Consider the following 15,291-nt stretch of genomic DNA (forward strand, 5'->3'; position numbering starts at 1 on the left):
ATACCCATTTTCCTCCATATCGTAATCCAGCATTCTAGCCATAATCCTTAGATATGGCTCTCAAAAAAAGAATGGCCAATAGAAGAGGCATTTTGGTACACGTATTGAACTCAGTGTTGAGAATTAAACACATCTGCCTTGTGCATCCTTACTCCTTTTAACAATTGGTTTGAATTAATATACCATTAGAGTATTGCCTATAAATAAGTGCGTGTTCCTTTCCACAGATATCCTTAAATGTTCTTTTTCTTTTTCCTAAAGATTTTATTTTTAAGTAATATCCACACCCAACGTGGGGCCTGAACTCACAACCCTGGGATCAAGAGTCGTGTGCTCTACTGACTGAGCCAGCCAGGCGCCCCTGTTCTTTCTTTTTCTTATCAGCCTGTAGCTTTATATGCAGTTACATGGAAGGCCTAGGATCTGCCTTCTACTTTAATAAATGATTAATCGTCACAGTAGGGCTACAATCAATTCTAGTTGATAAAGTTGCTAATTGTTCTCTTCGTTGGATTTAATTGAGGTGTTTTTCAACCCTGATTGATCTTGGCAATATTTTCAACCCAAATTAGCTTTCTCCCAGCTATCCAGCAAGTGTCTGTGCTTTCTTCTCTTGTACTGGTAGAAAGCAGGCTTATTTTAATAAGCTCCTAAGCAAAATGTGTGGAGGATGGCAAATTTTGCCTGGAGAAAGGTCATAATGTATTTCAAAATCAAATGTAGTCTCCTGATTGGAAGGACCATTAATGTCTGTGTTGTCCATCAGCACAAATAAATGAGAGTTGCTTAGAAAGCACATATTTCCCATATATTAGAAAAGTCAAAGTTACCCTTTCTCTTAATTGGAAAACCATTTTATGTTAATTGCTCTTTTTAAAAAGAGCAACATGATAAATCTGTAACCCTATCCGCCAAGTTTTTAACATTTTAAAAAACTGTTTGATTTTTATTTTGAAAGAACTTTCACATTAGGGGAGACTGCAGAACTCCATTGTGGATGCAATCATCGATATTGGCATACTTCTAGATACTGGGATGCCTGTGTTTTTTCTAGAACATGAGACTTTGTAGGAGCCTTAACTGTCACAATGCCTAAATGTTATTTCTCACCTGTAATTTGTGATCTGTTAGTGGCTATGATCTTTTCACAAAGAAGAGGATACTAACCAAAGAAAGACAATGGAATCTGATTATTTTTATCTAATACAAGATAAAATTGTTCATGAAATCCCTTTTAGTGTTCCGCTTCCATGAATGATACCATCCCTCATTGAGGGATGCAAGCCATGCTTGACATCTTCTTAACTAATCTGTCACCAAGTCTTGCCTGTTGTGCTGTCTGATCTTTCAAATGTGTTTCTCCGCCGTACCGCCTTAGTCCAAGGTACCATCCTCCCTCCCTCTCTCTCCCCCGGAGTCTGCAGCTCCGGGTTCCTGAGCTATCCCCTGCATTTACACTTGTTCCCTTTCAATCTCTTTGCCATCCTGCAACCAGAAAAAAGTATCACAGCTGCATTTTGAAAATACTTTGTGCTTAAAACCTCCCAGCACCTAAGTGATAAGACAGAAGTCCTTTCTTGGTCCACACACTGTGTAGGCTTGTCCCTGCATGCCTCTCCACCCTTCTACTGCTGTCTGCCTCTCTGTCTGCATTCTTTCCATCCACATGGGAACCTCACAAGTACTGCTCCTCAGGAGGCTTCCCTGACCACCTCTGAACCCAAGCCTAAGTTAAATTCCCTTCCTGTCCGCTCCTTCAGCCCTGGGTTCTTTTCCTTTGTAGGACATCTAGGAATGTGATCACACTTTCTTATGTGTGAGTATGGACTCTTGGGCTAGACTGTAAGCCCCCGAGAGCAGGGACCATAACTTTTGGCTCACTTTTGTGACCTAGGCATTTAGCATGTTGCTTTGCAAGCTAGTAGCTGCTCAACAAAATTTTGTTGTGTGAGTGAATCACTGGAACTTTAGCCATTCTGTACTTTTGTGGCTTACTACAGTAAGGAATGGGAAGTCGATGTGCTTGTATTAGAGCAGATCACAGTTGGATTATAGGCTCCCAAGTCAGAAGTATCCAGGTGGGGAGTGGGGGTTAGATTTTCCATTGACCTTTTGCTTTGATCATGTAAGTCCAACGGTCATTGTTTTTTCTGGCCTAACTCCTGGGAAAAGGATTTGTTTATGAAGATGAAAATAATAAATAATGAAATTTTAAAAGATCAGTTCTGTTACAAACCATTGGATGACTGTGCCTTTCTGCCAGCTTTTTTGGAGTAAACATGGATTTTTTCTCCCCCTTCGGTAGGCTCTTGCAGCCAATGCTGGAACAGGATTTGCTGTCGCTGAGCCTCAAATTGCAATGTTTTGTGGGAAGTTAAATATGCATGTAAACATTCAGACTGGGAAATGGGAACCGGACCCAACAGGCACTAAGAGCTGCTTTGGAACAAAAGAAGAAGTTCTTCAGTACTGTCAAGAGGTAAGAGTGTTGCCAGAACGTGGAAATGGCTTTTTTTCTGGGTCAGGCTTGAACCTCGTTACCTTAGAAGGCCAAGTTGCTAATGATGGAGCACCGGGCCTTTATTTCTAAATATATATGACTTGGGGCGCCTGGGTGGCTCAGTCGGTTAAGCGGCTGCCTTCGGCTCAGGTCATGATCCCAGAGTCCTGGGATCGAGCCCTGCGTCAGGCTCCCTGCTCAGCGGGAGAGCCTGCTTCTCCCTCTCCCTCTGCCTGCCTCTCTGCCTACTTGTGCTCTCTCCGTTAAATAAATAAATAAAATCTTTAAAAATAAAATAAATATATATGACATGACTGAGACTTGTCAGAAGCTTTGCCCGTGTGCGCTGCGAGCTCTTGGTTCTTCCAGGAGGGAACAGTGCGGAACCGTACTCGTAAACGGGTGTGTAAGCTTGTACGGGAACTGTACAAGTAGAGCCTGGTTCTCTTGGCTTCCCACTTATTATGGGAGGATGTGAAGCCAAACATGTCATGTGCGTGCTAGTAAAGCCTGGTTCTCTTGGCTTTGGACTTGCTGATAGAAAGCCACCAGTATTGTAAATGATAATCTCAGGTCTGACCCAACTTTTACCTTTTGGGTCAAAACGTGACCTAGAAAGGGATATGAGATGTTTTAACTTCTTACCAAGATTAGTGTAGAGGGCCAGGGTTAAAGTATTATTCTCTAATTTCATCAGCAGACATTTTCCATGGACTTGCCTTTTAATATGTTTTTCTTCTCAGCTGTTTACACGCACCTTACAAGTGGACATGATACCGAATAGATTTATTTTGGGCTTGAGAGCTTGCTGCTTTTGTATGTCCTAACTTAAATAAAGATTCCTCCGCCCCACTTTTTTTTTTTTTTTAAGAGAATGCATTAGAAGTGGTCAGAAATCTACCTGTCAAAAGAAAACTAATAGTTACAGTATATTTTTACTCAATGAGTTCAGTTAGAACCAGGAGTAGCAGAGTGAAGTTGAGATTTATAGAGCATAACGATGACACTGACATGAGGCATCCTTACTTGCAAATGAATGTCCATTTATTATGGATAAAGTCCACTTATTGTGCGTGTGTTTTCTTTTCTTTGCAGATGTATCCAGAGCTACAGATCACAAACGTGATGGAAGCAAATGAGCCTGTCAGTGTCGACAATTGGTGCCGGAGGGACAAAAAGCAGTGCAAGACACACATCGTGATACCTTTCAAGTGTCTTGGTGAGTGTCCCGTAGATGCTCTTGGTTACAGGAACCTCCAGGAAGTGGAGGTTGCTCATTTTTAAATTTAATTTTCTCTGGCCTCTACATTAGTTAAGAAGCCGACGGCTGCAGGAATGTATTGTGGGACTTCTTTTTTGAATATTTCCTGCTTCCTAGGGTCGATGGTTGACTTGTCTTTGATGGTCACGACCTCTCCCATCGTGGGCATCCTCTGTCTTTTAAGGATGAGCTTTTTGCACGGCGTGAGTCAGAGTGCCGCCCTGAGAGCAGCCCAGCTTTGCCTCACATTGACGTTTGAAATTTCCATTTTATAGTCGTAGTAGTGAGTTGTACTGAGCAGCCTGAGGAATGGAGTCTTCTGTTCCTCTTACTTCCTCCTATACACATTTGGCAAGGTACTGAGATCCTGTATTGCTAGCGAGACCAGACTTGTGGGAGTTTTCAGGAGAAGTGACTCAGCTGCCTGAGCACACGATAAGGGAGGCCAGGGCTAGGCCCTGTGCTGCCTGCCGTTCTGAAGGGCCCACGACGGCTACCGGGCTTTCTGACCCTGTGATTGGTGTTAATAAAGCTAACTTGACTAAAACTGAGCAAGGAGTTTTTATTACCCAGAACTAGTTGTTGCTTCAAACGCTTATCTAGTTAATGCATTCGTCATCCCAACTACGTATCACTGAGACATCCGTATACTGGGTGATTGAGGAACAAACGTGGTCGTAGAAGCTTAAAAGATCAAAATAATTGATTTTTGATGATCCATGATAGGATTAACATAGATATAGCATCACCATAGGCATTTTGGGTAGTTCGTAGAAGTATTTAATTTTAACCATTAATTTAACTCGCTCTACTTCCTCCCTTCATTAAAACCTTTCCTAAAATGGAGTAAGTTGCTTTTCTCATTCTCACAGGTATCAAAATAACAGGAAGAATCAGCACTAAATAAACAGTGTTTAAAACATGTAGCAATTACTATTTGAAGTATTCAGTAGGGGGAAAAGAGACTCTGCAGATGCTTACCACCATTTACTTTAAAATGGAGCATCATGCATTCATAGTGTGAGACCTGGAAACCTTTGGTGTGGTTTAAGGATGTTCTCCCATTCCATTTGGCTCGCAGAAATCTCCGGGTATGAGGTTTCATTCACTCTCTATAAAATCCATGAACTAAATGAAGCAAGAGAGTATTTTTGAGTGTTTGTAGACTAGATAGAGAGTACTTGCTGTCATTTTTCCCTTCGCATTGTTTCCCCCGAAGACTTTGCAGCCTGGTCTGCCCCCCTCCTACAGGCTCTTTGTCATGGCTCCACTCCTCACCCAGAACTCTGATCTGGAGATCTGGGAGACCTTTCTCTCCCCACATCCAGTCAGTTTTCAAGCCTGATTCGTACCTCTTCAAAATGGCTTCTCTGCATGGTTCCCAAACTGCACACCGAGCCGCCCTGGGGCATTGGCGCAAACTCAGGGCATGAGCATTTTGGGATATTTTTGATTTTCAAAGGAGACATCTCTCAGACATCCCATGAATTACTAGCTGGAGGTATTCACAGTTTCAACATCCTATGGCTCCATTCCTTTCAGTGACCTCCTGTATTTCCGGACTGGTATCTTAGTGGTTCCCGGGTTAAAGAGCCAGCGTCACGCCAACATAACTGGAGGAGGAGAAGGAAGGGTGATGGTGTTCAGTCGATTGCAATGTTGGAGGCGTTGTGCGGTGCCCAACAAGCACTAAGGGGTTAAGACACGAGGACTTACTAGGTAGTTGGACCTAACTACCTAGCTTTTTGTTACTCTTTTGGCTTGGAAGTGCTATGAAAATATTACTGAGACACTCAAGGGTGCTGTGACTTCGAAGTTGGGAACGTCTGGCTTATATCCTTTTCCTCCCATTGGATTCCTGCTGCTCTGGTCCCTGCCCGTTCATCCTTTCCTGCCTGAACAGTGACAGTGGCCTCCTTGGGTGCTTCTCCGTTCTGTTGTCTAGTCTGTTGCCCTCTGACCCCAAATGAAGGTTGAATTATTTTTCCTGCACGTAAAAGCCTTTAGGAGCTCTTCTTCACCTGAAAGATAGGTTGAATTAAGCTCCCTTAAAAGTTTAGGTTAAAAACTCCATAATGTGGCCCTTGCTCAGGGCTTCCCGGTTGTCTGTCACCCCCTGCTCTGTGTGCTGCCCCTCGTCACCGTGGGCATCTCGTGGCTCCTGGCCACTCACCATCCAGGTGTCCTTGTTGGAAAGCCTTTCCTCTACTTCCTTTGCTTGGGAAGTTCTCTCTTCAAGGCTTACTTCAGGGGCTGCCTCCCTTACTTTATTTTTAAAAGATTTATTTGAGAGAGAGGCGTGAGCCAGTACAGGGGTGGGGTAGATGGGGGGAGGGGCAGAGGAAGCGATTCTCAAGCAGACTCCGCCCCCCCAAGCACAGAACCCAATGGGGGGCTTGATCTCATGATGCCAGGATCATGACCTGAGCGGAAATCAAGAGTCGGACGCTCAACTGAGCCACCTAGGAGAGGGGCTGCCTCCTTTAAAGAAAACTTTTCCTCCTGGTTATATTTTCTATCCAGATAGGCAGATTTCTGAAATTCTCCCATTGCTGCCATTGCATCTGTCACCCTGTACAGTAATGATCTGTTTCTGTATCTTTCTCCAACTTTTCTGTAAACACTGTGAAACCAGGGACCCTGCTTTAGTCCTCTTTGTCCTCCAGTACAGTGACAGTGTCTAGAACAGGATGCCCTTTTTAATAATTATAAGACAAGACTGATTACTGTAGCTGGTACACGACAACAGTCATTCTCCTGCTTTATTTTCCAATATGCTATATGTAGCTTGAATTTTTCAGTCTTAAGAACCAAACAGTGTGGGGCGCCTCGGTGGCTCAGTCGTTAAGTGTGTACCTTCGACTCAGGTCATGATCCCAGGGTCGTGGGATTGAGCCCCACATCGGGCTCCCTGCTCGGCGGGGAGCCTGCTTCTCCCTCTCCCACTCCCTCTGCTTGTGTTCCCTCTCACTGTGTCTCTCTCTGTCAAATACATAAATAAAATCTTAAAAAAAAAAAAAAAAGAACCAAACAGTGAAATGATAGTGTTGTTAATTAAATGCATGAAAGACAGTTTGAATATCTATTCAATACTTTATTTGCATGTGGTCACTGAATAAAGTATTATATGGTCTTTGATGTTTAATTCAGACAGTTTTTTTGTGTTTACACCACTATCCATTCGGACAACTTCTTAGCCAGTAAGTAGAGCCATCCACTGGTGTTCTAAAATATATACAGTTGCCTGAGGCTAAGCTAGTAAGGGACCAGGTGACTGGAGTTTAAGGGAGGTAGCAGGACAGAAATACTGCCCATTCTTCCTTGTCATCATTTAAGAAGTAGATTTCATTAATTATTTTTTAAGATTTTTATTTATTTGAGAGTGAGAGCGAGAGAGAGCACAAGCAGGGGTGGGGGCAGAAGGCGAGGGAAAAGCAGACTCCCCGCTGAGCAGAGTTTCCCAGGACCCTGGAATCATGACCTGAGTCGAAGGCAGACGCTTCACCAACTGAGCCACCTAGGTTCCCCTTAAGAAGTAGATTTTAATGTCTCTCTGCTGTCCCCATCCCATCTCCCCTTAGAGCACCCAGGTAGAACTGACCTTCGTTAATAATTAGCACCACTTTCTTTTTTCCATATTCTTAGAAAGCATTTTGGTGATAGTCTTTTAGAGTTGCTTTTGCCTTTTAAAATTAAGAATGATTTAAAAATAATTTCAAGTTTACAAAATGGTTAGAAAAATTGTACAAAGAGTTCCCGTATACTCTTTCCTCAGATTTCAGATTTTCCAACTGTTACCATTTGACCAATATGGTAAAATTAACTGTATTCGCTCCCCCAACGCCCTCAACCCTCGCCCTCCATTGCTGGGATTTTGCATTTGAGTCATTTAAGTTGGTGTCTTTTGGGGCGCCTGGGTGGCTCAGTTGTTGGGCATCTGCCTTCGGCTCGGGTCATGGTCCCGGGGTCCTGGGATCAGGCCCTGCATCGGGCTCCCTGCTCGGCGGGAAGCCTGCTTCTCCCTCTCCCACTCCCTCTGCTTGTGTTCCCTCTCTCCCTGTGTCTCTGTCTGTCAAATAAATAAATAAAATCTTTAAAAAAAAAAAAGTTGGTGTCTTTTTATCTTTTAGTACTTCAGTGTAGATTTTCTAGAACCAAGGACATTCTCCTATATAACCACATCATCAAAATCAGGAAATTATCATTGGTCTGAATCTAATCTGCAGACCCTATTCAAGTTTCGTCTTTTACCTAATGCCAGGACCTAATTCAAGATCACACATTGTATTTAGTCTCTCCTTGTCTTTCATGACCTTGACATTTTTTTTTTTTTTTAAGATTTTATTTATTTATTTGACAGAGAGAGACACAGCAAGAGAGGGAACACAAGCAGGGGGAGTGGGAGAGGGAGAAGCAGGCTTCCCGGCCGAGCAGGGAGCCGGATGCGGGGCTCGATCCCAGGACTCTGGGATCATGACCTGAGCCGAGGGCAGATGCTTAATGACTGAGCCACCCAGGCGCCCCAACCTTGACATTTTTAAAGAGTACAAATTACTTTGTGGAAATACCTTGCAATTTGGGTTTGTCTTATGATCCTTTTTTTTTTTTTTTTAAAGTAGGCTCCATGCCGAACAGGGGGTTAAACTCATGACCCTGAGATCAAGAGTCAGACTGAGCCAGGCAGGCACCCCTTATGATTCTTTTTGATTTATTTATGCATTTTTGAGGAGACTACCACACATGTGTTCTTGCTGCATGATATTAGGAGTTGTAGGATGTCCGTTTGTTCCATTACCCATGGTAACTTTTTTATCAACTAAGATGGTGTCTGCATTCGCTTATTTCCTTATGGACATTGTCCAGATTTGACAAAAAGAGGATCCAGGCTGATTCTGGATTTTCCCGATTCTACCCCTGGAGTCTGCCATTTCTCCAGGAAGCCCTGGTTTCTTTCAGTGGAGAATGGTATTTGGAAACCAAGTCTGGGCATTATGTGTATTTGCTGTACTAAGAAATACACATATATATACATATACATGTACACATAAATCCATATTTCTATAGCTACATGTGTATATTAGAAGCAGTAGCTCATATTGATGCCTCCAATTCCATTATCCTCAGTATACTTATTTGCTCAGTATCTCCTGTAAATAATCAGTCTTTGGTTTTTTTTGAGAAAGAGAGAGAGTGCAAGCAAGAGGTGGGGAGGGGCAGAGGCAGAGGGAGAGAGAGAATCCTGAGGACTGGGCTACACGTCCAGCGCAGAGCCTGATGTGGGGCTTGATCTCACGATCCTGAGATCGTGACCTGAGCTGAAATCAGGAGTCAGATGCTCAACCAACTGAGCCACCCAGGCTCCCCAGTCAGTCTCTGCCCAACAAGTTTGTTGAGATATAATTCACATTCTATATAATTCACCCATTTTGAAGTACATAGTTTAATGGTTTGTAGTATATTCAGTGAGTTGCACAACCATACACAATTCTTTTAACATACAAACTGTACTAAACATGGATGCAGAAAAAAGTAAGAGTCCTGTACATTTTATTCACCAGAAGTAATCATAGTAAGTCTTTTTGTACACATTAAGATGAATACCACATGTTGGAATAAAGTGATGGTAGAAGTATGGTTTGCTTTAGCCCTGAGACCCCCTTGAAGATAACTAGCTAATGGGGCACCTGGCTGGCTCAGTCTCTGGAGCATGCAACTCTTGATCTCGGGGTTGTGAGTTTGATCCCCATGTTGGGTGTAGAACTTACTTAAAAAAATAACAGTAAAAAAGATAATTACAGCCTAGCAAACCCAAAGCATAGGTAGGTAGGCAGGCCAGAAGGTGAGGAGATGGGAACTGGGGAAAACAGAATCTGTCTGTGTTGGTTGGGTCGCCCATATTAATTGGTTTGGGTGTCCCAGGGTTCTTACCTATGTCCTCAGGCACTGGTTTTGTTTGTCGTTGTTTTTGCTAGGTTGAGTGGAGAGAGGGATGTCCTGGTTAGCATGCTTGGAAAGCAGTTTGAGAATGAATTTAGGTTGCTAGTAGTGCTTGCATCCAGTCTGTGTCACACTGCCTGTGGACATCTGTGTTCATGTCACTCAGCTCTGCCCTCTTGATGCTTAACTACCCATCAATGTGACTTTTCACCTGCTGTTTCAGTTCAGTCTCTCCTTTCTCAAAATGACGTTATATCTTAGGTTACTACTACTCACTGACTCCTGTTTATCTCTAAAAATGTACATAGATGATAGGTAGGTAGGTAGATAGATAGGATGATCCAAGTAGGGCGGAGTTGGGTGATGTGTGAAGAAGCAAAACTGCTGGTATTTTGGGGGAAGGAGTTAGTCATCTCTGACATTTCTATGTAGGCTGGCTCCTGTACTAAAAGAAGAGAGCTTTGAGAGCCCGTGACTGTTTTTGTTTTGGGTTATTTTTGGGTGGCGATCTGGACAGAGTGTGTGACTGTGATGTGAGGACTGCCAAAGGCAGTTCTCATTCTCAGAGGTTTTGGGGTGCCACCTTCAACACCTGCACCTCGGGGTCTCATGATCCATTGCAGGTGTTAGCTACTCATCTTCTGCCTTTGAATTCATGACAGCCCATCAACAGTTCACCCTGTCCCCAGCGTGGGCCCTTGAGCGTTTCTGCTCGTGAGAATTATCCTGGGTCTTTAACTTCAGAGCCCTGTTTACCTCTGAGATATCTGCCAGGGATGGCCACCAAACCTCACAGATACTTGCATTCGGTCGGTGGTCAGGTTGATTCTCTTGGCTCCCTCTCATTACAGAAGGCTTTCTTCCCCCACCTGGTTACAGCTTCCAGAGCCCCATAACTGACACGGTCTTCTATCTGCAGCTGGAGAGTACTTTCGCAGTAGGTTTTTAAAAAATATGTGTGAGTGTCGGTGTTGAGGGCTTTCCCAAGTGGGTACACGACCTTTGTTATTTTTAAAAGGAATTTTAGCAACTCTAGAAAAGCTCTAAAACCTGATGGCTGTCATGGCCCTGCTTGGGGGAGATGGTATGAAAGAGAGACGGAATCATAGGGCATGCGTAGAGGTTGGAGATAGATCGTAAGTGCAGCTTTAAAGGAAATCATAAGTTACTAGGTTTTGTTAAATTGCCATATTCCTTGATCAGTTTCTTAAACACTGAAAACAATATAACCTTCTGTGTCCAGTGACTTGGGAAATTATGGCCATCATCTTTTACAGCCCAAATGATTAGATTGAAGATTGTTATAAACTTGGGTAAAATTCTAAACTGAGACCAAACCATTTTCAGTGTTCTTCTGTAAAACAGAGTAATACTGATCTGCCTAAGTCTGGTTTTTCTTTTCTTCTTTTTTTTTCTTAGAAGCTTCTGATGAATGTAGCAAATGTCAAAAAGTAGCAATGAAATGACAGACCTGATGTTGGGATTGAAATGTGTTCCTCTTTAGTTTGCTTGTTTAAAAAGCTTCTTTTCTTTCTTTCTTTCTTTTTTTTTTTTTAAGATTTTATTTATTTATTTGAGAGAGCGAGCACACAACTGGAGGGGAGGGGCAGAGGGAGAAGCAGGTTCCCCGCTGAGCAGGGAGCCCGATGTGGGGCTTGATCCCGGTATCCTGGGATCATGACCTGAGCCGAAGGCAGACGCTTAACTGGCTGAGCCGCCCACCCAGCCCCAAAAAGCTTATTTTCAATAGAAGAAAGGTACGGGAAGCAAAAATAATCATTTCCAGTTTCTGCACCATGATCAACATTTTGGTGTGTATATAAGACTTTTTTCTTTGGACACATATGGAAGTATGTGTGCTTTTAAATGAATTTTTTTTTTTCCCTAAATGGGGTCATACTACGTTTCCTCTCCTGTTTATTGCTTTTTTTTTTCTTTTCAGTTGACATTTGAACATCTATTATGTGCTACTCTTAGGGAGTTATATATCTTTGAATAAAAGACAAACTTGACCTTAAGGAGTTAACCAGGATGAAGGAGGAGGGGTAGGGATATGGGGTGTGTTTCTTGCTCTATTTATTTGTTTAATGATTTTTATTTTTATTTTTAAGTAGGCTCCATGCCCAGTGTGGAGACCAACACAGGGCTTGAACTCATGACCCTGAGATTGAGACCTGAGCTAAGATCAAGAGTCGGATTCTTAACCGACTGAGCCACTCAGGCGCCCCATTTGTTTAATGATTTTTAAAATTACTTAATCACTATCGAAGTTTTTCCATGTTAAATATAGACACAAACCATATTTCTTGTGATCTCTTGGTGTTCCATTGTATATAGCTAACATCATTTAACTAATTCCCTATTGATGGGCATTTAGGTTGGTTCCAATTTTTGATATTAACACTGCAATAAATATCTTTGTTTACTGAATTATTTCCTTAGGGTATGTTGTTAGAATTGCAGTTGACGACTCAAAGAGTATTCTTTTTTTTTTTTATTTTTACATTTTAGTTTCTTGTCAAATTCGGTGGTGTTAATTCTCTTCTGGTTTTCAGAGGTCAGACAGATTGATTCAGCCATGGAATAGCTAAGGATTGGTGTAGCATGGAGTTAATTATTAAATCAGTGGCATTTTAAAAGTTTTGATTTTAAATTTAATTCTGAAATACAGTATTGGAAGCATACTGAGAAGATAACACAATATGATGGTCACTCAGTACTCATCATCCTGATTTAAGTTCTTCAACATTTTGCCAGGTTTGCTTCATCTCCATGTTATTTTTTCATAAAGGTATTAAATGTGCCAAAGCCCCATCCTTCCTTCCCTTTTCCTCCTTTCTTCCCTCCCTTGCTCTCAAGGTAACCACTGCCCTCTTGTTGGCATGTTATTCTCATGCATGTGTTTTGTTTTTTGGGGGGAAAGAACCCAAGTTCCAGTAGCTTCTTTATTTTTTACTAATTTTTAAATTTTAATTCCAGTGTAGTTAACATAATACTGTATTAGTGATTCAACAATTCTATACATTACTCAACACTTATCATGATAACTGTACTCTTTAATCCCGATCGCCTGTTTCCCCCACCCACCCCCACCTTCCCTCTGTCTCATGCATGTTTTTATACTTCTGCTATATACGTACGTATCTGTAGACCATTTGTTTTTCTGTTTGCAAGCTTACATGAATGGTATCATTCTGTGCTTGACCTTTTACAACTTACTTTTACTTTACATCATTTTGGGGTGTGTCTAAGGTGTGATATAAGTAGATTTCATTCATTTTTAACCTGATATATAGTATTCCATTGTATTTTTTAAAAACTCAGTTTATTGTTTCTATAGACTGTATATCTAGTAGTAAAATGGCTGTTCTAAGATTTTTTCCGGTGTTGCAATTGTACATATAAAATTGAGGTTTTACAAATTACAGATTTCTGTATGATAACGATAGTTGTATATATAGTTTGTGTGCGGCTGCTCACTCAAGACTTCAGCAACATGAGCATCAGTAATTAGAGCTAGCGCACCTACATGCTGTGCGCTGCTTACTGTACATCAGGTTCTGCTCTGAGCTTTTTGTGTGTTCCATATATCATATCATTTCATCCTCACAACAAGATAAGGAAATTGAGGCACAGAAAGGTTAAGTTGCCTAAGACCACTCTGTTAGTAACGACGGTGCTGAAATTGAACCCCTGCATTTAACCCTGTACACACTGCCTTCTAATATACTCTTGTTGCTTTTTGTCATAGATTAAATATAAGAATTGCCTAGTCAGTACAGGATAATCACATTAAAACAATGTTAGTTGGTGGTTGGATGTCATAGTTTATGTGATTTCTAACTTGTTGAGTATCATGATTGTTTCTCCTAACAGAGGCAAATCTTCATTTACCCATGGGGATTTTGGGTTTTTTAATGTGTCTAGTTGATTGAAAAAGTTTACATGTTCTACCACCTTAGAGCCTTCAGGGCGTCAAGGCAACACTGTGTCTAACTTACTACTTTGTGTTCCTGCGTTAGTGTCAAATGGAGCTATTTGGCCCCCAGATTCCCTTGTGCTAATAACGGTGTGAAATGTCATTACCCTGTGTAAGGCTGTTTTGATGTGGGGAGGCTGTGTTTACTGCTGCGGCTTGTAATGTCAGAGCACATCTTCTCTCTTAAAGTAGATCAAGGACTCCTTTCGCTTGCCACTCGGGTCATGGAAGGATTGACTTCTGTAGTGCCCAGAGTCTGAGGCCTGAGGTGAGCGGTCCTGGTGGACCAGGCTGCCATGACGAACCTGGGCAGTGGGTCTGCATAGACTTTCCACTAGTTCAAAGCCCTGAGACCTTTCTCAGGCCAGATTACTTTCCTATTACACTTTCTCTTTTAAAAAAAAAAAAAAAAAAGAAAAGAAAACCTCAGAGGTTAGCCTGCCTGCCTCCTTTCTCCTGCCCCCTTACTGCATCTCTTCCTGAGCTAAGCACACACCTTTCCCCCTCTCTTTGTTTTCCTCCACTGAGACCCTGTGTGGAGCATATTGGTGATGCATCAGAATCTCCTGGAATGTTTGTTCAGTGAAAATTACTGAGTCCCACATTAGATCTACTGAATCAGAATCTCTGGGTGATGATCCAGTGATATATGAATATTTTTTTTAAAGTAAGTTCTATGTGCAACATGGGCCTTGAACTCACGACCCTGAAATCAAGACTCATCACATGCTTTACTGATGGAGCCAGCCAGGCGCCCCCGTGATAGATTAATTTTTAGCTTTTTCTTATGGAAGTTATGAACATGTCCAAACACAGAGAAAAATAATACTGTTAACCTTTATGTATCGGTGGTCCAGCTATGTAACGATCATCAGTTTGTGAACCACTCTCCCATTGTCTGTGGACCCCTCCCACCTACCCTTGATTGTTTGGAAACATAGCACAGATAGTATTTTTTTTCCTATAAATACTTCAGTGTATATTTCTAAAAGATCACATTCTGTCTTTTGAGCAGCTATGTGTATTTTCCTCCCAGCTTTATAAATTTTTTTTAAAGATTTTATTTATGTGTGTGAGAGAGAGAGCACACAAGCAGAGGGAACAGCAGAAGGAGAGGGAGAAGCACGCCCCCTGCTGAGCAGGGAGCCCGATGTGGGGCTAGATCCCAGGGTCCTGGGATCATGACCTGAGCCAAAGGCAGACACTTAACTGACTGAGCCATCCAGGCGCCCCCCAGTTTCATATTTTTGAAAAATTTTACACCTATAGAAAAAAAATAACAGTGAATACCTTTATACTCTTTATGGAGGTTTTCCGATTTTGCCTTAACTGTCTCACTCTCTGTGTGTGTGTGTGTGCGTGTGTGTGTGCGTGTGTGTGCGCGCGCGCGCATGCACGCACATCTTATATACTTTTGTTGTTGTTGTTACACCCTTTGAAAGTAAGTTGGGACATAATGACAGTTCACTTCTAAATATCCGGCTTATTTCTCCTAAGAGCAGGGATGCTGTCCTATATAACTACAAATATAATAATCATACTTTGCACATTTTCTCTCTAAATGACCAAATAACGTCCTTTATAGTTTTCCTTAAAAGGATGAAACATTACATT

At 42.0% G+C, this 15,291-nt stretch overlaps 1 protein-coding gene across 4 annotated transcripts in view; it reads left to right on the forward strand.

Annotated features, from left to right (window-relative positions):
• APLP2 (amyloid beta precursor like protein 2) overlaps positions 1–15,291 on the forward strand; it is an 86,597-nt gene that overhangs the window by 46,059 nt on the left and 25,247 nt on the right. For all 4 annotated transcript variants that reach the window (XM_032426147.1, XM_032426149.1, XM_032426150.1 and 1 more), the window contains exons 2-3: positions 2,306–2,479; positions 3,596–3,719. In XM_032426147.1, coding sequence (XP_032282038.1) covers positions 2,306–2,479; positions 3,596–3,719 — 298 coding nt within the window. The remainder of the gene's footprint in view (positions 1–2,305; positions 2,480–3,595; positions 3,720–15,291) is intronic.

This window comes from Phoca vitulina, unplaced genomic scaffold (genome assembly GCF_004348235.1).
Source record: "Phoca vitulina isolate PV1807 unplaced genomic scaffold, GSC_HSeal_1.0 scaffold34, whole genome shotgun sequence".
In the NCBI taxonomy this organism is placed as follows: Eukaryota; Metazoa; Chordata; class Mammalia; order Carnivora; family Phocidae; genus Phoca; species Phoca vitulina.